We start from the raw sequence: 23,807 nt of genomic DNA on the forward strand, positions 1-23,807 counted from the left end.
TTTTTTTTTTTGGAAGATACACAAAGAGGAAGGGTAGGAGATCTAGCAGGTTGAAGGTCAATGTGCTCAATAATTGAGTTGTTTGGATTTTTGCATTATAGGGTATTCTTACTTTATGTAGCTTAACAAAATCGGATCCAATTAACTCTGAATTTCTGTTATTCTTTATTCTCTCCAATAACTCAGAAGTGGTTAGAAGTTTTAATCTCACCCACTGTCTCACTGCAAAATTTGAGTATGGATCTGAGATTATGATATGATGTTTATTGGTTTAAAGAAAAGGCTTTCTGAGGAAGGCACACAGATTTAGAATAACTTTGGTTTGAACTTCTGAAGGTTTGTGGGATTCCTCTTTGAAGGACAGACACCATCAGAGCTTGAAGTTATGTAGGCTGTCCAGTGAGTGGGGACACAGCACAACTCTTCCTAAACCTATTCCAAATACATGATTAAAACAGAAATGACCATAATTGCATATTCGTCACTTAGGCCTAACAGTTCTAAATTTGCTTATCATTATGTTTGCAAATCACATTTTTGACCAAAATCTTCCAATGCATTCAATTTTCTTCCAAATGCCATCCTGATGAGTCACGGCTTTGTCATCATGCGACTTTTATAGATCCATGTTCTGCAGTACGTTGCTTCCTGCTCCATGGAAGCCCCAACACAGCACAGGAAGACTCTGCTGGGGACGTTCTCTTCAGACCCTCAGAGACCAGGGTTTGCAGTTTTCCGTTGCACCAGTGACACACTAGGAAGGAACAGCAGAGCTCTCACTGCCGAGGTCTGGGGGTGCCCCTCCCACCCTCTTGCATCATTCCAGGACCAAAGCTACTCTGCAGTGCCCGACACTGGGAATGTCCCAGGACAGTACCCCTTAATCTCCTAGTCATTCACTTATTTTTATTGAGCACGTTCCATGTGAAGGCACTTTATTAGGCTCTGGAGATACAGTGATGAACAGTATAGAAGTGGCCCCTTCTTATGTGGCACTCACAGTCCTTAAAAAGCATGGTGGACTCATAGAATCAGCTGCTACATGATTCCATGGCAGGGATTTAAAAATCAGTGGTGTGGCCGGGCGCGGTGGCTCACGCCTGTAATCCTAGCACTCTGGGAGGCCGAGGCGGGCGGATTGTTTGAGCTCAGGGGTTCGAGACCAGCCTGAGCAAAAGCGAGACCCCGTCTCTACCAAAAATAGAAAGAAATTAATTGGACAGCTAAAAATATATAGAAAAAAAAAGAAAATTAGCCGGGCATGGTGGCGCATGCCTGTAGTCCCAGCTACTCCGGAGGCTGAGGCAGTAGGACTGCTTGAGCCCAGGAGTTTGAGGTTGCTGTGAGCTAGGCTGACGCCACGGCACTCTAGCCCGGGCAACAGAGTGAGACTCTGTCTCAAAAAAAAAAAAAAAAAAATCACTTGTGTTGTAACATAAAAAAGTATCTTAAGTCTGGGGCCTCATAGGGGCTCTTAAAATGATTGAGTTCTCAAATAACTCAACAGTAAAAAAATAATAATAATCCCATGAAAAATGGGCAAAGGACATGAATAGACATTCCTCAAAAGAGGACATACAAATGGCCAACAGATACATGAAAAAATGCTCAATACCACTAATCATCAGGACATGCAAATCAAAACCACAATGACATATGATCTCACCATAGTTAGAATGGCAATTATTAAAAAGACAAAAACTAGCAGATGTTGCTAGGATGTGGAGAAAAGGGAACTCATACACCATTGATGGGAGCGTAAATGAGTGCAGCCACTATGGGAAACAGTATGAAGACTTCTCAAAAGACTGAAAATAGAACTACCATATGACCCAGTAATCCCACTACTGGGTATTTATCCAAGGAAAAGAAATCAGTATGTCAAAGGGATGTCTGTATTTGCATGTTTATCACAGCACTATTCGCAACAGCAGAGATACGGAATCAACCTAAGTGTCTGTCAACAGATGGCTGGATAAAGAGAATGTGGTATATATATGCAGCGGAATACTATTCAGCCATAAAGAAGAATGGACTTATGTCATTTACAGCAACATGGATGGAACTGGAGGTCATTATGCTAAGTAAAATAAGGCAGGCTCAGAAAGACAAATGTCGCATGTGAGAGCTAAAAAACTTGATCTCATGGACACGGAGAATAGAATGATAGGTACCAGAGGCTGAGAAGAATGTGTGGGTGGGAGGGGGATGAATAGAAGTTGGTTAATGGGTACCGACCTATAGTTAGATAGAAGAAATGAGTTCTAATGTTTGAGAGCAGAATAGGGGGACTATATTTAGCAACAATATTTTGTATATTTGAAAGTAACTAGAAGAGAGGACTTGAAACGAAACCAACACATACAAATGACAAATGCTCAAGGTGAGGGACACGCCAAATCCCCTGACGTGACCATTACACATTCTATGCATGCAACACTCCTGTGTACCCCATAAATATGTAAAATATTATGTATCAGTAAAAGAGAAACAAAGATTTTAAGAAAGGATCAAGTTCTGCATCAGATTACGTGTCAGGAGCTAACCTTTCAAACTTTGTGAGCCTCTTGGGAGCCAGGCAACACCCCTACTCTCCAGGAAATGGGGTTTGGGTAACTGTCAGCATGGGGGGCCGTGGTGGGCCATGGGAAGGTTGCCCCACAGCTGTGGGTGTCCTCACTGCCTGGGAGCTGCACACATGGTCTGTGTGTTCTCAGCCCACAGCTAACACTATTGGCAGACCTGAGGGAGGCCTGGATGTAGACTTGCATGCCTCCTTCATCCACAGTGCTGAGGTTAGGGATGGCAAATCTGCTGCCCTGGGGGATCTCCTCAACCCTCCTCATGCCTGGAACACTTTGGGACCGTAAGTTCCCACTTTACCTCTAAATCCAAAAGGCCTATCAGATTTCAAAAGAAGGAAACCCAACCTGAGCATCAGGAAGAACCCAGTCCTGCTAACTCAACAGAGGCTGTGGTTGCAAAGGCAATTGGGGAGCTCTGTAAATGCAGTGTCCAAACAGGCTGAGCTGGTTCTGAGGTTCCAGCAGTGGAAGAAGCTGGAATCCTACAATGGTCTTCTTTTGCCAGGTCTTCTTTTGTCTTCTAGTTGCCCACTAAAAATATCACATAGGTGCTTCCCAAAGTGATTCCAATGACTGTGGAATTCCTCTGCTACTTTCTGCTGCATATACCTTCAAGGTAGTAATTGGTAACCATATAACATAATCTGGTTTCCCAAGTCCTCAAGGGCACCTGTGTGTCCCCAGTGTCACCATTCCATGGTGCATGGAATAAATGTGGTCAATCTAATTCATTGTTCCCTCTTTTTCCCTCCATCCATGTATACTCACAGTGTCTTTAACAAAGAAGAGCCCCCAAATACTCATGACCAACATGAAGATTACCCTCACTAGACTTTTATTCATCACCCTTACCTAGATGGGAAAATGATGAAATCCGTGGGTGATGACTATGCCCCATACATTTCTCCTATCTCTAGGTCCAGCTACAAGCTGCAGCTTTAAGGGGGTCTCTCATTATTCTCCTGCAAGTTCGAGTGGGTGCCTCGTACTGCAGAGTGAAGAGCGGCCATTGAGGCAAGGCTGCCCACTTGAGAGAGAGAGCCCGACATCTCTCCTCCCTGCAGAACCTCCCCTGCAGTTTGCCAGCTGATCCCCGGCCTCCCCAGGACTGAGTGGGCACATGAGAGGCATCATACCAGGGTGGTGAACTGGTCCACGCAGGCGTTGCGGATCTTCTCCGGGGTGGCAGGGCTGTCTAGCCGGAAAAGTTCCTTTATGTTATTATCTGTGTGCTGAGCTCGGGCTGCACGGATGGCGTCCTTGATGGCAAAGAAGATGGAGGCAGCCAGAAAGAGAGGCGGCTCCCCGACAGCCTGAACGGACAGGGCACAGGGCAGGGAGTCAGGGGAGTGGCCCCAGTCTCCATGCCACCACACGGCCCCTGCGGCACTCCTGACCAAGCAGCAGCCCTGCACCAGGAGGGCTGGTGGTGTCAGGGAAGCCCCCACCCAGCACTAACAGGGCCACACCACACACAGCAGGAAGGCACATTTGAAATTCATCAGGGACTGAGAACAATCAGGCTAGTAAATGACTGGACCTCATGGGCATTATTTCTCTTAACTCTTGCTGTAGAATTTTCTCTGATGACGCCATGCAAATACCATGTACCATTTAAAGTTACCCTAGATCATTATACTTTATAGACCACAAAATCCGACATCATGGTAACCCTTTCCTCACTGTCACCAGGCTCGGGGCACGATCTACCTGCAGCTCTGACACCGGCATTTACAGGCACCATAATCATACTTACAGCATCTGCTGGAATTATAGGCGTAATGACAAACAAGAATTAAAATGCTTTCTAGCAGAGGTTGGTTTTCTCTCCCCACAGCAGAGATCGGAGACCACCTACATCAGAATCACTAAGGATACTTGCTAAAAATGCCTGTTCCAGTGCCGTACCCCAGCCCTAGTGAATCAAAACTTCTGGGGGTGGGCCCCATACAGGCGCATTTGTATCATGAACCACAGTGATTCCAACGCATGGTAAAGGGTGAGAGCTGATGGCAAGGGTCACAATGTGTCCCCCCAACACACACAAAGTAAACCATGAGATGAGCAAGTGGGTGTTTCATTGGTTACCAGGGATTAAGTGTCTTCCTTTTGACCTAGGACTACATGAATCAGCTAAATCAATTTTCAATCATTTTTTCATAGTTACTGGAGATAGGGAAGAAACAGAGGAGAGTTATTCACAATCCTCCAGGCATGTTGATCTGGTCTTAAGTTTGGGTCTCGGCAACTGAAGGAGATGAAAGGGTGTGTACAGAGGTGCCACCCCCTCTGCAGGGAAGACACTGCTTCTCACGGGACCACAGCAATGCTGCATCTGTGCGGTCACCTCTGAGGATCAAGCATCGGGGATGCAGGCCTGAGATATGGGCGCAGGCCAGGAATAAACCTACAGGATTCGGTTAAGGAACCCCTCTACATCCACCTAAAGAAGCCAACCTCAACCACCCTCAGGTGGTGTCCTCAATGCAATTCTACTGGTTCTCAGGCAGGACTGCCCTACCCTCTACCACCCTCACCAGGGCCAGTGTCAAATCCTCTTCCCTTGTCAAGATGTGTCCCTTGCAGACCCACCAGGTGGGTGGTTGAGGCCCTTTGCCACCCCCTGTGACCTCCCACAGGGCAGATCAGATGGCAGCACAGACCCGGAGCCACGGTACCTTGGATGCATAGATGGCCTTCTTGTTGGGGCAGTCACGGAGCAGGGACACCCTGAACTCAACAGGGATGCTGCCAAAAGCAGGGATCTTGTAGGTGCTGGGGCCCCGGGTGTGCAGGCTCCCCTCCGGGGAGTAGTGCAGCTCCTCCAGGGTGAAGAGGCCCAGGCCCTGGACAAATGCCCCTTCCACCTGCAGGACAGACAGTGACCATGGTTACCCTGCCTCCCCCTCCCTGAGGACAGATGCCACTTGCCACAGTGGACACAAGGAAGCTACAACAGCCCTCTACTGCTCACCTGGCTCCTGCCCCAGCCCCAGGATGACCTGTCTGGACTTTCACTAGGCTTCAGCTCCAGCACAGCAAAGACATTAACACTGAAGGTCAGTTTTAGAGCTTGTCAGGGTCACGCAGTGGTAGGCATATTTTCTACCAAAACCTGCTGCAGTGCATTTGGAGATGTTCCTTCTGTGTCACCACCGGGGAAATGGTGACCCAAAGCTGAGAAGCAAGTTCACAGGAGGAATTTCTTGGATACCAGATTCTTTGAGACCTACCTGCAGCCTTTTGAACTCCCACCCCTGCCTGTCCTCCGGGGAAGTGCCCCTGCTGTACCTCACAGATCTCTTCTAGGGCCCCTGCCATGCTAGACTGGCCCACGTGTGTGCTCTCCCAGCCCCCTGCTCACAAGAGTGACATGTGGCACCGGATCCGAAGAGGACTGGGGGAGAGACTGGCTGTTAATCATCTTTGGATCTGCAGTGCTGCCCATACCAGGGGCTCCCCAAATGGCTGGTCCTAGTAGGAGCTCCCCAGTGGTTGAATTCATGAACAGATTGACTAATGACTAGATTTCTGTATACTCAGTAATTGCTCATTTTTGAGAAAAGCAATTTATATTTTCTACCAAATGGTCAATACTTGAACTCTTGATTCCTTCTTCTGTTTTCTCCCATTCCACCTATTCTGCTCAATAACCCTGTGTTTTCCTGAAGTGATTTTCTTTGGGCCATCCCTTTTCTCCTCCTGCTTGAGCCCTTGTCTTTCGCTCCCAGGGTGCTCCACTACCCGCCGTGTGGCCGCATTTATTTCCTGGAGCACAAGGCTGTTCTGGGTGGAAGAGAGATGAGAAGGGAGAAAACTTTTCTGACCTCAGACTCTCCAAGCATCAATCCCAAACTAAATCTCCACACCACACTGTGCTCATTCCCAAACTGTGTGCGCACACATGCATGCGTCTGGTGTTTCACCATTCATCTTCTTGTTCTCTGAGGGTAAGTGCCCTTTCAAGTCAATCCATATCGGTTTGCTTTCTGCCTTGACTGCTGGGTAGGCTATCGCGATCTAAATCCCACTCTGAGGAGACTCCCTAGGTACCATGTTCTGATCACCTAAAGACGACATTGGACCCTAGCAGGGGATGGGGCACACCAGTGGCCAAGTCCACCACCACCCTGGTCCCCCAGGAGCCTCACCTGCCCAATATCAATGGCAGGGTTCAGACTGGAGCCAACATCCATGACGATGTCTGTGCGGAGGTTCTAAAGTAGACACAAAATGGAAGCAGTCTGAGAGAAGAGGGAGGTCTGCAACATGACAGATGGGTTTTGGTGACCCTCAGTCTGTAAGTGCAAGCACAGATAGCACTTCCCCAAGCAGAAAGCTCTGGGCATGCTCAGGTGGAAATGTTAATATTCTCGCCAAGCCTCTATGGCCATTGTCACTGCTGAAGTTTGAGTTCTTAGCAGCTAGGTAGGGAGTAAGGAGTGGCAATGACCTCTCAGCAATTGGAAATAACTATGCACACATTTATGTGTGAGTAATAAGGACAGGTTCCCAGGGACCTGGGACTCGAACTCGAGTCTGGGCAGATCGTGTAAAGAAGGGGTCAATAAACTGTGACAAGTAAAAATTACATGAAACTCAAATTTCAGCATCCATAAATAACATTTTGTTCTCTTCTCTCCCTTAGTACTAAAGTTTTGCGAACTTCTTACCTTGTGATCCCCTGTTAAGCAGTCAATTTCTACTTCAGAGCAAGCCACCCCATACGTGAAGTAGTGGAAGGGGTTCCCTGAGTTCGTCTCAAAGCTGTAGCCAATGTTAGGTGTTCTGGAAGAGAAAAGAGAAGGTATCCCACATGCATTAAGATGAACACACCCCCTTCCCCATACACACACAAACAGCCTGTCCCACAAAATCTTTGAACCCTCAAAGTTTTATCTTTTCATTTGGCTGCCCACGTGTTTTGAACAATTTGAACCTGTTAATGAAACCTACGTATTCCAGAGCATTTTATCTCATCTCTCCTTTATTTTGCCAATCTTCCTTCTGTAATCACTCTGTACAGCCTCCACATGGTAGAAACAGAGGTGACAGGTTTGTCTGAGCTCACGAAGGACATGAAAGTCACACTCTAAAGGATCTGCTGAATTAAAAGCCAAGGTCTTTAGAACTGAAGGTTCTGCCTGTGGTGGCCCTTGGGCTGTTCACACAAGTTTACCTGCTCACCAGGCTGTTCACCTTTCTCAAGGTGAAAGTTAACAATATCAGTATCTCACGCCAACCTGGGTGCATCTTTAAGAAACCACTCCCCACCTGCTGGCCCCTTTAAAAATTCAAGAAATGATTCAAAGAAAATGTTATTAATAGAAACGAATGCTCCCTCATACATTTTTTCTTTTCCAATCCTGAGTACCTTATACAATTCCAATTTTGCAAAAGTCATATATATGTATGTGTATGTATTTGTGTGTATGTGTGTATTCACACACTCACAGTTTATAATACACTGTATCTATGTTATTCTATATGTTACACAGAAATAACAAAAACTGACATGGCCAGAATCTGCACAAAAACAAAACCAATACAGGGCCGAGGGAAAGACTTCTCCCAGGAGAAACCACCACCTCCTTGAGCCCTGACTTCACCATGTTCATCTCGGTTCACCTTTATAAAACCCTAGTTTTATGAACTTCAAAAATGTCATAGGAACTTATGAGAAAATCTTCATTATTTTGTGTTTATGTTGGCCAAATATTACATAACCCAGGAAGCATTGGGAAAGCATTTCTTTGCCTAATATATACATGATGTATATTAACTCTCATTTGTTTTTTATATATATAATGTGTTCTATATGTCATTATATATTATTGTATTATAATGTTATTATATTATCTATATGTTCATATACTCATAAAGGACATTTTAAAGCAAACATTGAAATATTTTCCAAATCTATTGATCTGTGAAAGAAATGATGCTAGTGAGATTTCCCAGAGGTGGCTAAAACATTATGCCTCACAGTAAGTATTATCAGATCTTTTCACAGCTTTTGAGTCAGACGGGCAGGGTCTCCAGCTATTCACACTGCTACTGAATTGTAAAGTTGCAGAAGATACATGCCCTCTTCTAAACCTCACTGCATTAACAAGTTTCCATTGTATTCTGCATTTTGGAATGAGACCCCGTGCTCTAAATCCTCCTCTTGTTCTTTTGAGAGAAAGCCTCTACAAAGAAATCCAGTGCACAGTACAAAGAGGCGCCATGGCTAACTCAGAACACCGACACTCTGGTCCGTGCAGGAGAACTGCGAGGGAGGAGTGGAAGGTGTTTGGCCCAGCATATCATAGAGGGGGAAACAGGTTCAGAGGCAACCACCGATTTCCCCAAGGGAAATAGTGCACTTTGAGACCAGAACTAGAAGGCAGGTCTTCTGAGATGGCAGCTTGTGCTTCTGCCTCCTTGGCACATAGTTCTGTAATCCCACATATGTTAGGGCATCTTTAGACTGAAATTAGTGGAAGTTCCTTGAAGAGAGCAGGGTTTCATTGGCACTGCTCTCTCCTGACCCCAGGCTGCAGGACTCAGTGCTGGAGGAGTCCTGGGGGTGAGGAGGACGCATGCTGGGAGCTGCGCGAGAACAGCACCGTACTTACTTGTAAAACCCAGTGGCAGACAAGCTCACTGCGTCCATGTAGGCAGCTGTGACCTGAGGAGAGGAAATGGCCATCAGGAAGGGGCAAGAGTGGTTTCCAGAAACCCCGACCCACTCAAGCTTTCCTGAGCTCATCCTCTCCATCCGGAAGCCCATCAGTCCTCACTGGGGACTCCCACTTCCACGCCTAATCCCGCATTCTCACTGCGCCACCTGCACCGGGTCCTCACCACCCCGAGCCTGGGGTCCTACTGCAGCCTCTCACCTGGTCGTCCCGCCTCACGTCATCTCCCTACCATACCACACTGACCATGCCACTGCCCTACTCCAGCGCCTTCAGTGACTCCCCATCGCCTCGAGAGCAAATGCCTGACGTTAAGGACCACAGTCTTCTCCCTGGCCTTTTGTAGCACACCACGGCCACCCCAGCCACACTCAAGCATTAACCCTCTCCCAACCCTTCTGTGACCCCGCACCTCCGCACCTTCGTTCATGTCATTCCTCCCTTGCGTCTGTCCAATTCTTTTCTCCCCTCAACAACTACCTCAAACTTGCCTGTCCAGTCACTTCTCCTTGGGGATTATTCCCTACTCTCGCCACTATAAAAGTAACTCTATTGTGCTCATTTTATACTTAACGTGTTATTTTACAGATGTGAAAACTAACACTTAGGGAAAAAGACTTTGACCTAAGATCTGCACTAGTCATACATTAATAATATAATGTGTATGCATGTGTATACACGTGCTTGAGTGTGTGTGTGTGTGTTGGTGACTGTGGCTCATTTATTGGCGTTTTCTGTTTACAAAGAGCACAAGACTACATGGCTGGTGGTTGAGGACAAAGCTCCGATCAACGGGTCAGACAGTGGAGAATTGCTGTCAAGATTGTTGTTGAAAACGTTTAAATTGCCTGACAAATCCACACGAAAACCCAAACCACCAAAATCAAGCTGCATTCCTGTGGCATTCATGCATACGGTATCTGTGAGTGTGGGAAGGGAAGGTCACGCGAGGCATAGCAAGAGGAGTAGGTCTGAAAGAATAATGTATTTTTACTCTGTTGAGGGAGACTTGTACCCTCTGAGCTGGCCCACGTGCAGCACGTTGTTTGTGTCACTGTCATGCCCAGCTCTCCCACCCCAGCTCTGGGGGCTGAGGGAGCTGAGCCGCCATTGGTATCTCTGCCTGTGGGAGGAGCCGCCGTCTCCCACCTGAGGGAGACTTCCATGCAGCTTCCCTCTGAGGAGTTCTGACTGGCAGCCCTCTGATCCAGAAGTCAGAGAATTGGGCATGAGTGCTTGTTCTGTCACTCCTGAAATCACAGGAGTGATGTAAGCTCTCGGGTGACGTCTTCACCCTGCTCTCTCACAGAGGGAGTCTCAGTGGACCCCGACTCGAGGGGTGGGTGACAGGACTCACTGCCAGGGGTGACTCTCTGAGGGATGGGGCTTGAAGAAAGCCAGGCTCAGTGAGGCTCCCAGACAAGTGGGGCGTAGGACCAGGTCCAGGTGAGCACGCTGAGCCGTCACCCATCCTCTCAGGCTCAGGGCGGCCAACTCCCCAGTTCCCACAAGGCTGTCAAAGTCATGGATCAGAAATGTTCCTCAAGTGACTTCCCTCCCCTGTGAAAAGCACAGAGAAAGGGGCCCAGCAAGGTTGAGCATTTACTCATCCTGTGAGATCACACAGACCCCTCATCTTCTCTTTGCCTGTTTGACTAGGTCATCGTCTCTTATGTGTGTTTTGAGTCGGAACAGAGGCCCTGGTGTTGATCTTCCTCTCACATGCAAAAGTAACTTGGATCTGCTCAGACTCACCCAGTCTTCCCAGGAGCCACTGGGATTCTTTCTCTTGAAAGGTTCCAGCCTCTTCAGGATGGTCTGACAAGCTTCCTGCAGAAAGCACCCACCACACACCAGACACATCAGTCGTCTGCACTCTACAGCCCGGGTAAAACCCGAGGGCCTCTGCAAGGCCACCTCCAAGCAATGCTGTGCCCAGGGTACCACTCAGACAGCCTTGTTACCACTCTCCAGAATGACCGAGGCCCAGGGTGGAAGCCACAGGACTCTGCCAAAGGGGCCATCCTGGCCTTTGCTTGGAGAGCACTTCCTGACCCAGCTCTTAGGCTGACAGAGGGTGAAATGCTTGAGGGGCTGGCCCACAAGGAGGTGCCTTCTCCCATTAAATTCCTTGTTTGAGTACATCCCCCGCATGGGCCAGAAGCAAGTGGGTCCGACGTGGCTGACCCATCATTGATTTCAGTCCATTGTCTCGTGGCCGGTTCCTACACCAGGGAGGACGTCTTTCCAGAAGCCTCTGCTTCCCCCAGCACCACTCCCCACCCTGCACTCATCCCTCCTGGCTGTGATGGAAGTGATTACAATACTTGGGGCTCTCTTTTAGCTTGGTGTCTAGAGAAACAGCATCCTCCTAGATAAAACTGCCAAAGGCACAGCCATAGCCAGAGAGCCTGAGAGGAGCCATTCCAGCTCCCACCCAGGGAGACTCTCCAGGCCGGAAGCCCTGGGCTGGCCCTCTGCTCTGCTGGCCCCCCCAGGCTCCTTACATAGATGGCCTGCCCGTTGATGTCACTGCTGCAAGAGGCGGCTGTGGGAGAGGCGTTGGGCACAGTGTTAGTGCTTGTCTCACTTATATAAATCTTGGAGGTGGGTATTTTCAGAGCTCTGCTGGCCACCTGCAAAAAGAGAAGATATTGCTTTCTAGAAAAATTGTTATCATGGGACTTGGCTGCCTTCTCCCCAAGATGGGATTCATGTTCTCTGTTACAGGCAAGAAAATAATTTTGTAAGCTCTAATCTTATTGATTCTGGGATGTTCTCACACCTGGCTGAATTTGAAGCAGCACTTGATGGAGTAATTTTGTTGGATAAAATATTCATAAACCTAATGGTGACAAACAGTGCCTTTTAAAGCTAACCCTGGCTTTTCATAAAATCCAATTTGGCCAGCCCCTGTGAGCCGAGCAGATGTGCTGACTCTAATCCAGCCCCATTATCCTAGCTCTCCTCTGAGGACTCTCTTGGAGCGTGGGAAACTAGCTACCTTTATAAACACAGGACACCCACCTTCCACACAGAGATGCTGGTAACGGAAGTATCTGCAGAGATCACTTGCAAAATCCTTTTGCACGTGTGAGGAAACTGAGGCCAAGAGGGTGAGAAGACTTGCCCAGGATCACATGCATGTGTGCGACAGGGCCGGGCCAGATCTCAAGCCTGCTTCTGCATGGGTGTGTCCCACTGCTCTGTTGCTCACAGCACCTTCCTTTACAATGGACACCTCAGTGTTGCGAGGACACCCACAGTACCGCTGCTCACCTGGACCATCTTGGTGTGCAGGCCCTGGCCCATCTCAGTGCCCCCATGGGTCAGCAGCACAGAGCCGTCGGTGTAGACGTGAATCAGGGCTCCTGCCTAAGCAGAGAGAAGGACACCAGACACAAAATTCAGTAAATCCTAACTCAGCTTAAGATGTGGGACGAAAGGTATGGAACTCAGGAAAAAGCACACCAGCAGCAACTTTCTGGATGTAAACTGCAGATGAAAATGACGGCAGTATAAATCTCATGATGTAATCACATAGACCATCAGTGGGATGCAAAATGTCTTCATAGCCTTCTCTTGGTGTCTCTTACCCTCAGAGGGAAGTAGGCCAAATCTCTCTGTGCTCACTCTATAGATGAAGAAATAGGACGAGAGAGGCAGAGTAGCTGTCCTCAGTCCTGCACTCAGGAAGAGCAGGAACTAGAGGTTGGTCCCAGATCTCTGAGTCTCACTGCCTGTGACATATTGGACAAATAAGAACATGCAAGCTCGACTTTCATTGAAATGGCAAAGAGCTCCCCTGGTCAGCTCTGTTACTGGTGACAACGAGATTTCCCTTGCAATTCTGTCAACAGGGGATAATGAGGCCCCTGTCTGCTGGAAATGGACGAAATTGTATAAGGCAATTACCTGATTCAGAAAAGGAACTGTGAAGCTTATTCCAAACTTGACAGGAATTATACACAATCCTCTCTTTTTCCAGCAATTTTCCCTGGAGAAAAAGGAACATTCTCATAGAAGCTTCTCTGCCATATTTACGTCAGATTGCACATATTTTCAGGCAATATCTTCAGTCAACATCATATCGAGACAGGACATCCTTGCAGCCGCCCATATCGTCATTGTCATAACTGAGTTGTGCCTCAACAGTGTAGACAAAAATGAGAAGGGTGGAAATTTGGGTCATGGGTTCTTTAGTGCAGCTGGAACACAGCCCACCCTGGGTGGAATTCACATGGGGTCAGAGTGCTCTGGTGATTTTGGACTGTCATCACCTCAGGGTGACACTGTGGCTTACTGATGACAATGATGCCTTCTCTGTGCTTTGTATTTGGTTATCTGAGTAGCTCCAAGGAGAAGACAGAACCAACATAATTATGTACATTTTACCGATGATCAAACTGAGGCACAGGGAGATGGAGTGACTGCCAAGTCCCGTTTACAGATTAGTGTCAGAGGTGGGTACATAACTGTGGTGCTCTTAGTCCTGGGCTATAACACGGTGTGCCCAGAAGGCACACACATGTGTAAAGATGAACCACAGCTAATGGGCTATGACGCTGAGTGCAGGCTTGAGCCCATCTGCCCCAGGCTGAAGATCATTACAAGATCAAAGAATTGCTTTGAGTTGGCAAACTCAACAGCCTCAGAAGTTAGCCATTAAATTATCAGATGCAGAATATGAAACCCAGGAGAGCACCAGCACATGGGACTCCCTTCCCGGCTCTTACCTGTTGAACTTGTCGACCTCACTCTTCCGAGCGTGGTACTGAGAGCTTGCTAGGCATTCATCCCAGCACCTGGGCAAGGTGAACCCCTCAAGCTTCTGGTTGAAGTGTGTCAGGTCCCCTTCTTTGTACAGGTTTTTCCTCCTCACCTTCCCAAGGAGAGAGACACCGAGGCCTTGAGAGTGGCAAGACACTGGGAGGGCACAACCTAAACTGAAGCCTCCAGCCCCATCATCAGGACCTGCCTGTCCTCCACCCCCATGGGAGATGCCCAAGATACAAAGCCACCCTCGCCGCCAAGTGGGCTAACCCACTCTGACTCGTGCTACCAAATTCCCAGCTTACCTCCTCTGCGGGCAGCCCACAGGTCACGGCAACTTCACTCATCCAATTCTCAGCAATGAGCATGCCCTGCGGCCCCCCAAAGCCCCGGAAGGCCGTGTTGGAGGGCAGATTGGTCTTGCACAGACGCCCAGTGCCCCGGATGTTGGGGATTTTATAGCAGTTGTCCATGTGGAATAGAGCTCGCTCCATTATCTGAAGCACAGGAAACCAAAATGGGAGAGAACGGTGAGTTGATTCCATCAGCAATTCAAATAGGAACCCGGAGGGCTGCATCCATGCCTTGCCTTCTTCAAGAAGATTTTGTGTAGATGTAGACAAGATTATTCTAAAATTTATATGGAAAAGCAAAGGAACTGGAATAGCTAAAATAATTTTGAAAAATAAAAAAACAAGTGGGAGGAACCAGCCCACTCAATTTAAGATTTATTATATAGCTACAGTAATCAAGGCTGTGTGGAATTGGTAGGGGGGATAGTCACATAGATCAGTGAAACAGAATAGGGAACCCAGACATAGACCCACTCAAATATGCCCAGTTGATTTTTTACAAAGGTTAAAAAGCAGTTCAGTGGAGCAAGGATAGCCTTTTAACCATGGTGCCGGAGCAGTTAGACATTCATAGGCTGAAAAAAAAAAAAAGGAAGAAAGAAATGAAAACTCTTAATCTAAGTCTCACATCCTATACAAAATTAACTCAAAGTGGCTCGTGGGCTTACATGTAAAATGTAAAACTGTAACACTTTTAGAAAGATAGGCAAAAACCCCCAGAATCAAACGTCAGGCAAAGAGTTCTTAGACTTGACACCAAAAACACTATTAATAAGAATATAAATTTATCAATTTGACTTTGCCAACATTTGAAACGTTTGCTCTTCTCAAGATGCTGTTAAGATGAAAAGACACTGCACACCAAGGGAAAATACTTGCCAAACATGTATCTGACAAAGGACTCGTCTACGACATGTACAAACCTCTCAAAATTCAACAGCAAAACCACACAGAGTCCAATTATAAGATGGGCAAAAGGCATGAACACACATTTCATTGAAGAGTATATACAATGGAAAATAAGCACATGAAAAGATGATTAACTTCATTAGCCATTAGAAAAATGCTAATTAAAACCACAGTGAGATATCACCGCATACCTATCAGAATGGCTAAAATTAAAAATAGTGACAACACCACCAAATTCTGGCATGGGTGTGGAGAGAAAGAATCACTTAAACACTGCTGTTAGGAATGCAAAATAGTACAGAAACTCTAGAAAACACTTCAGCAGTTTCTTCAAAATCCAAACTTGAAACCACCGTATAATCTACTAATTGCACTTTTGGGCATTTGTCCCAGAGAAATGAAGATTTATGTTAATACAAAAATTATGCACAAATATTTATAGCAGTTTTATTTGTAATAGTCAAAAACCTGGAAACAACTCAGATGTTCTTCAATGGATGAATGGTTAAACAAACTGTTGGACATCCACACTATGGAATACTACTAAGTGATGCAAAGGAACAAATAACTGATTCACACAATTTGAATAAGTCTCTAGAGAATTATGCTGAATGAAAAACTCAATCCCAAAAGTTTCATGCTGTATGATTCCATTTATATAACATTCTCAAAAATGACAAAATTATAGAAATGGCAAACAGATTAGTGGTTACCAGGGGTTAGGGAGGGAGTAAGAGAGGGAGGGAAGTGGGTGTGGGCATAAGAGGGCAACTTAATTCATCTTCATGTTTTGTATCTTGACTGTATCAATGTCAATATCCTTGTAGTAATGTTTTAGTATAGTATTGCGAGATGTAACCTTTGGAGGAAGCTGGGTTAAAAATAATCCTTTAGAACATGGACAAAAAATATGAACAGAGGTTTCCCCAGAGTATATAGCACATACATGGGATTGCTCTGTATTATTTTTTACAATTGCATGTTAATCTACAATTATCTCAAAATAAAAATTTCAGTTCCTAAAAAGAGTACAGTATGATCTTGGCTGCTAAATTACAGACAAGGAGGTGATGTTGCTTGGTACCAAAGGGACCCAAAGAACAATGCAGGACCCAGGTTCTCTGAATCCCGTTTCAACTGTAAAGACATAACTCACTACTTAGGTCAATCAGTTATTTATCAAATCAATAAGTATTTAAAAAGTGCTCGTTGTGTGTCAAGCACTATGGAAGGCATGGAGGTTACAAAGAGGAATAAAATATATTTACTGCTATTGAAGGGTCCACAACCCAGTAGGAAAGACAAAAACCTGGACTTATAACCATGATTTCAGGTGTAAGTGCCACAGGTAGTTTACACGAGTATAAGGGACTAGGGTAATATTTGCTCTGCATGATAAAGAATCAACAGGAGTCTCCCAGATGGAGTTGAAGGGAAGTATGTTTTAGCTATAGAAAACATCATGTACAAAGTCAATGGAAGGTACAAAGAAAAGGTCTGTGTGGCAATCAGAGATCTTCAATGTGACTAAAGAAAAGGGAACATGACAGGGGTTGGGGATGAGGGTACAAAAAAGTCTAAGACTTATGCACTGAAAACTACAAAACATTGGTGAGAGAAATGAGAGGAGATTTAAATAAACAGAAAGAAAATCCATAATTATGGATTGAAAGACTCAATATTATTAAAATGGTAATTCTCCCCAAACTAAACTATAAATTCAACACATTTCCTATCAAAATTTCAGCAGGCTGTCTTGTGGAAATTGACAAGCAATTCTTAAAATCTATATGAAAAGGACTCCAAATAGCCAAAATAATCTTGTAAAAGAACAAAGTTGGAGGCTCAGACTTCTCAATTTCAAAATTTACTATAAAACTGCTATAATCAAGAGAGTATGGTACCAGCATAATTATAGATATGTAGATAATGGCACAGAATTGGGATTCTAGAAATAAATCTTATGTTCATTGTCAACTGTTTTTTCTCCCTAAATTTGCCAAGGAAATGCAATGGGGAAATGGTAGTTTTCTCAACAAATGGTGTGGGGACAGTCGAATATACACATGCAAAAGATGAATTTAGCTCCTTACTTCATACCATATAGAAAAATTAATTCAAAATGGATCATGTTAGACTTCATCAAAATTAAAAACTTTTCCACTTTACAAGACAGCAATTAACAAAATAAAGAGACAAGGAACAGAAAGGGAGAAAATATTTGCAAATCATATATTTGATAAAGGATTTATACCTAAAATATATAAAGATCTCATATAATTTAATACCAAGAAGGCAAATAATTCAAAAAGGCCAAAATTCTTGAACAAACATTTGACCAAAGAAACCATATGACTGACTACTTAGCATATGAAAAGATATTCAACCTCATTAGTCATTATGGAAACACAAATTAACACCACAATGAGACATCACTCCACATCCACAAGAACAGCTGTAATCAAGAGACAGACACTACCAAGTGTTACTTAGGATGTGGAGAAACGGGAACCCTTACACATTGTTGATTGAAATGAAAAGTAGTTCAGTCACTTTGGAAAATACTTTGGTCATTTCTTTATGTTAAGTTCATCAAAGACTCAGAAATTCTACTCCTAGGAATCTACTAAGAGAAATAAAAATATACATCTGCACAAGTCTGGTACAAGAATGTTCAGAGCAGCATTATCCATAAGAGCTAAAAACTGAAAATAACTCAAATGTCCATCAAGAGGTGACTGGGAAACAAAATATGGTATAATCCGTAGAATGGAATATTATCCATCAGGGAAAAGGAATGAAGTCCTGACACATGCTATAACATAGATGAACCTTCACAACACAATTCTGAGAGAAAGAAACCAAACACAAAAGACTATGTAGCGTTGAGTTCTGTTTCTACGACCTGGTGACGCAAGGAAACTCTATGAAGACAGAAAGCAGACTAGCATCTGCCTGGGCCTGGGGAATGGGCGCGGGAGTGACTGCAAATGGGTACAAGAAATCATTTTGGGGTGATGGATGTTCAAAAACTGGATTGTGATAATAGTTGTACAGCTCTTTAAATTTACTAACAACCATTAAATTATACACTTCAAATGGATAAACTTTACTTACGTAAATTACACTTCAATAAAAAGGTTTTTAAAAATGTAAAGGCAATGCAATTTATTATTTAAAACTAAAACATCACAGAAATGTGTACTGTAGAAAATGACAGTGTGCACCCCTAAATACCACTCCAATCGCTGTTAACAATTTGATCACGTTAACAGTTTGGTGTATGTTCCTTCAGACTTTTTCCATGTCTATCATATATGTATATATGTGATATATGCACATACATATGTATGATATGTATGTGCATATACACATATATATGTTTACAAAACATGCATACACACACACGATGCCACCACACCATACACAAAGCTTTGTAACTAATTTTGCCAGCTTGGCAAAGTATCTTGAACAAGAAGGATGCGTTTATCGGTGAAGTAATCGGATCGACTCTGTTCTTTAGAGATTCATCAAGACTGGGAAACCTGAAGGTGGGGACCAGTTAGGAGGCTATGGCAACAGTAACAAGCAAGAACTGGGGAGGCCTGTGCCTGTATGGGAACAGGCTGTGGGGCACACCCTTGACCCCCCAGTGACCCCTGGGTGCAGGGGTGGGTGTGGGTCCTACTTACACCCCTAGAAAGATCCTGGGTGTTCCCTGCGTTGCTGAAGTGATCCACCTCCAGAGCCACGACCTTCCCGGTCTTCATGAAGCCAACCTGATAAAAGGAGAGTGATGTCTCAACGGTCCCCTTCCTCTGTCTCCGATCCTCCCCTCCCACTTACGCTACCTGGAAGAAACAGAAAGAACATCACACTGTGGAAACAAAAGCGACCTGAAGAGGTCACCAGAAGGTAACAGGTGAAGAGGAGAGAAACTAACACCTCCCCGTGGTGCACCCTTGGCACCTGGAGCCTGCACACACTCGTCCCCACACCCCTCCCTCCTGCTGCCTGCTCCCAGTTCTAGGAGAGGAAGTAAGGAGGTCAAAAAGAGAAGTTAGTCATGACTAACTTTCAGGGCAGGGAGGGGAGGGCCGGGAAGAGAAACTAGGGAAGATACCAGAGCGTCCCCTCGCAGCCCTAGTCAGCAGACAAAAAAAGCTACACTTTGCAGGAGCATCATGTGCTCGCACATCCTTGACCTCACGTAACCATTCAAAATACCCTTTACAGGCCATTTTACTAGCGTGGAAACTGGGACCCCAAAAGATCAAGGTACTTTCTTCAGGCCCACTAGAATCTGAGAATAAGAGAAATACGATCCCTTTCTGGGAGTTCGATCATGAAATAAAGTTGGAATACGTCGAAGGGGTGATGTTCAAGGCAGTTTGTGGAGAGAGGGGACGCCCAGGTTTCCAGAGCTGGGCTGAGCCCTGGAAGGCTGTACCAATGTGTACAGGGAAAGGCTGCATTGGTCACCCGTAGAAACCCAGAAAAAGATTGTCCCAGAGGGAAGTCTGGGCAGTGCCCAATCCATGGCCTGGTAGAGCAGGTGCCCGTCCTAACATCTTGTGCTGTGCAGGCCCCTGGGAAGTTTTATTTTCCACTGTAAATCACTAAGCAGTCACTGAGTTTTCCACGAGGCCTGCGACGTGTGAACGCTCAGCCACGCAGCACAACGTCTTCACCCCAGGTCTGCTGACAGATCACACTTCTGAGCCTGACTGGCCAAAGGCCAGATGCAGACCACGGCAGATTCACAGAACTCACGAAACCACCCTTGGGAGTGGCCTGCCAGCCTCCCTGGGACCACCTTTCTGTATTGCTGTTGGCCTATTTGTATCTCTCTCCTTACTATTTCTTCTTTGAATTTCTACAGATAGTGGAGCAAAAAGTACAGTCCCTGGACCTTTGGCCTCAGGTTTACCTACAAAATGACACTGCCCACCCCAGCACAGCCCCCAAATCTAGAACCTTGTATCTGGCCAGGAAGGGATGTCTGCCACCAGTTATCAGCATGTCCTCATCACGGTCCAGCATGCAGCGCACAGGGCGGCCGGTCCTGAGGGGGGTTCCAAGAGAGTTAGAGACCTGTGAGTTTTCAACAACAGCCCAGCCCCATGAGTCTCAGGGAGGAAAACAGCAGAGAAGCTGCTTTTTCCACCTGGTCCACCAAACAGGCCTATACTGGGCTTCTTGGCCACCTAGGCACTATGTGGGACAAGGCACGGAATACAGGATGTGAGTATGTCCTCAGCCTAGGAGCTCACGGCTGGGCATGGGAGATCAGACGTGAACACATGCGTCAAAACACAAAGAAAGAGGCGATGTTACCCTCACCCTGCATCCCAGGGTTCTAAGAACAGAGAGCTATGAGAATTCAAAGCAGGGGAAAACTACTTCCAACAGGGAGAAATCCAGAAAGCCTTCCTGGCAGAGGCAGCCTCATTCTTTTTCCCAGAGCCAGCTGGAAGAAGCAGGCTTTGGTACTCACCTGTGTGCAGCCAGGGCCACTGCCAAGGACACCACAGTGCTCCGGGTCTCCTTCCCTCCAAAGCCTCCTCCCATCCTCTTCACTCGGACCAAAATCCGGTTTGCTGGAACCCCCAACATATTTGCAACAAAGCTCTGTGGGCAAGAGACAAAACTCTCTCACTGAACGCATCATCTGGACTTATTTCAGAGCCTCCCTGATACGCATGGGCCTAATTACTGCTGTGAATTCTGAAATTCCTTGATTCAAAATCCCCGTGCAGCCCTGTGGCTAGTGGTGCTGGGGCCCAGCACTCATAGTCACTGCAGACTGAATTCAAACACCTGTTTCTAACCATAGAGGTGAGCAGCTGGTCACAGGATACTTTCAGGAACTCATTCCACCTGGCCAGAGACTGGTGGGTCACGAAGGTAGGACCAGCTGCCAAAAATGCTGGCAATCACTGTCGCATTACAGGTAGTGAGAAATGGGGCAGATTTAACCTGGTGCAGATAATTTAGTGGTCCTTGCAGCTATCACTTAATCCAACCCATCTGTTTTACAGATGAGGAAACTGAGGCAGGCTATGACTTGACCAAGGCCATATGGCACTAGAATGATAATAGCCAACACTTAGCAGGCTCTAGTTCAAGTATTAAAACTCTCCTAATCATTGCAATAACCTTACCAGGCCCCATTTTAAAAAGATGAGGAAACTGAGGCCAAGAAAGATCATAGAACAAGCTCAGTGACACTGCTTGTTGGTGACAGAGTCTGGCACCAGGATCATTACACTCAAGTCCCCTTCTGGACCAGCCCAGATCTCCCTCTTCCCATTTGCCACACTGCCCTCTTGGTCAGCAAGGAGCTTCCCATTATCCTCCCCGTCTCTTGAGGTGACCCTCATGACATCTACCTGGGTCTTCATGGTGTTCTGTGTAGACACAAAGAGTTCCATCTCCCCTGCCTCGTTTTTGGGGACAGCAATGGTGCAGTTAGTCTCCAGGTAGAAGTGTTCTTGGCCACCAATGTACAGCTCTCCTGAGGAAGCAATGAGACCCCTCCGAGTGAGCCTGATGCTACAGAAGGGGCAAGTTTGCTTTGCAAGAGAGTGTGCTCTGCCAAGTGGCCTGAGCAGGAGCCAACTGTTCACAAGTAACCTCTGGGGTCCCTGACTGGGGTAAAAAAGACCCCAAAGTCTCAGCCATCTGGGAGCTGAAAGCTCTCCCACCCCTCACAACAAAGAAACCAGATGACACTGAAATGCATCAGTTGCAAAGTGCTTTTCTCATTGCAGCCAGTGGAAATCAAGGATTTCCAAAACTATCATTGTAAAAAGTAAAGAAGGAATTAATAGATGTGATTTGAAAAGCTGAAAATGAGAGTATCTCCCGGAACTGAAGCTACCAGGCCTACTGCAGAGTTGTCTACATAGTAGTGACTTGGCAATGCACAACAGCCAATGTCAAAAACAATCCCCAAAGGGGCTAATCAGCAGCCTTGTCCTGGGTGAGAGCTATGGGCCTAATTTCAGAGTGTCAGAGACAGGGGGGAGGGAGAATATGGGAGAGGGCTAGCTGAGGATGGGTCAGGACTGCCTTCAGGCAGGCGGAGAGGGAGAGGAGTCTGTGTGGTTAGAGGCTTAGCAAACACAAGGCCGGCCAGGCATCAGTGGCCATTATCTTCCCCAGTCTTCCAAAGCAGAATACACTAGAATCTCTCTAGAATCACTTAGATCCAGCATAGAGAGAGTGGAGATTAAGATAAATGAAGCTCTTTCCTAGCCAACTGTCTACTATTTTGTTACAAACATCGGAGAGCATCTTCTGTTAGGAAGTGTTTGGAAATCACTTCCCTGTTTCAAGGCTCAATGTGTATCTCTTGAATTTAATTCGCAAACCAGGGCCGCCCCATTCTCGCTGCTGCACGGTGCGGCTGTACCTGAGACAACATTATCTGCTTCCGAAAACCCCTTCTTGAGGTCTCCCTTCTCAATCTTCATCTCAGATCCATAAAAGGAGTTGTTCTTTATAGCATCCTGAGGATCACAAAGAAGCTTCGGTCACTTGGCTTTTAGGGGGAAGAAGATGGCTTCTGACTGGGGAAAGAGAAGCGCTCTGAACTGTTGCCTCTCTCTTCCCATAAGTGAATCTCTACCATCTTCATAGACAGACTTAAATTAAGCCCTATTGTACTCCAGGGAGTCATATTCCTCCATTTCCTCAGCTGTAGATGGACAACCCTGGATTTTGAGGAAAAGCAAAGAATCCCACAAGGAAGTAATTAGAGCTGAAATTTGGGGGAGGAGGAACTCAGTTTAGTCGATAGTGGACTGAGCCTAAGATCATAAAGAAGATTTCATTGGACTAGAAACCCCTGGGCTGGAAAGGATTTTAAAGTCCTGTACTCAAATCCCTACCTGCTACTCGAATCTCCTCTAGAAGATCCTAATAAATGTGTCTCCAGGGACAGGGAGCTCACTCCTCTACACAGGCAGCCATACTTAGTTACCTCGATTGTGATAATGGCTGGAAGTTCTTCGTAGGTGACTTTCACCCCTTGAGCGGCTCTCTGAGCATGTTCTGGGGTGTCAGCAACCACAGCACCGATGATGTGCCCAACACAAGTAACCTAGGAGCAGAGACAGACTGCTAAAGAACATAACCAAGTTCCTCATGAAGCAAATTATTTTCAGATTGTTCAAAAAGGCAAAGGAAATCCCTGCTGTCACAATCAAAGCACATTTTAGGAATGTACGGCAGCCTTTCTGTTCCCTTATCCTACTAATTAAGATTATACACCTCTTCATAAGTGCTTAGAATTGGTAGAGCTGGAACAGGACTTAGAGATCACTGGGATCAGGATGACAAACAGATTTCATCTCAAGGGCCAATCTGATTACTTGGTACTGGCAGCTACTGAGACGCTGCACTGGGTGGAATATCGTGATTGATTATTGATGTCTGCCATGAGCACAATGGGAGATATGGCACCAGGAAGTGTGTGTGTCAATTCGGATCTTCTTCAG

The 23,807-nt window shown here is 46.0% G+C and overlaps 1 protein-coding gene across 1 annotated transcript in view; it reads right to left on the reverse strand.

Moving 5' to 3' along the window:
• Positions 1 to 244: 244 nt before the first annotated feature.
• The window catches only part of XDH (xanthine dehydrogenase), a 78,687-nt gene continuing 55,124 nt past the window's right edge, over positions 245 to 23,807 (reverse strand). The window contains 18 exon segments of the mRNA XM_012652529.1: positions 245 to 754; positions 3,722 to 3,898; positions 5,264 to 5,452; positions 6,737 to 6,802; positions 7,259 to 7,373; positions 9,206 to 9,258; positions 11,024 to 11,098; positions 11,776 to 11,904; positions 12,548 to 12,643; positions 13,184 to 13,265; positions 14,005 to 14,150; positions 14,347 to 14,538; positions 18,996 to 19,082; positions 20,281 to 20,368; positions 20,801 to 20,934; positions 21,696 to 21,820; positions 22,721 to 22,817; positions 23,291 to 23,465. Of these exon segments, the coding sequence (XP_012507983.1) occupies positions 704 to 754; positions 3,722 to 3,898; positions 5,264 to 5,452; positions 6,737 to 6,802; positions 7,259 to 7,373; positions 9,206 to 9,258; positions 11,024 to 11,098; positions 11,776 to 11,904; positions 12,548 to 12,643; positions 13,184 to 13,265; positions 14,005 to 14,150; positions 14,347 to 14,538; positions 18,996 to 19,082; positions 20,281 to 20,368; positions 20,801 to 20,934; positions 21,696 to 21,820; positions 22,721 to 22,817; positions 23,291 to 23,465 (2,077 nt within the window). The 3' untranslated portion in view covers positions 245 to 703.

This window comes from Propithecus coquereli, unplaced genomic scaffold (genome assembly GCF_000956105.1).
Source record: "Propithecus coquereli isolate 6110/MARCELLA unplaced genomic scaffold, Pcoq_1.0 Scaffold39, whole genome shotgun sequence".
Taxonomy (NCBI): Eukaryota; Metazoa; Chordata; class Mammalia; order Primates; family Indriidae; genus Propithecus; species Propithecus coquereli.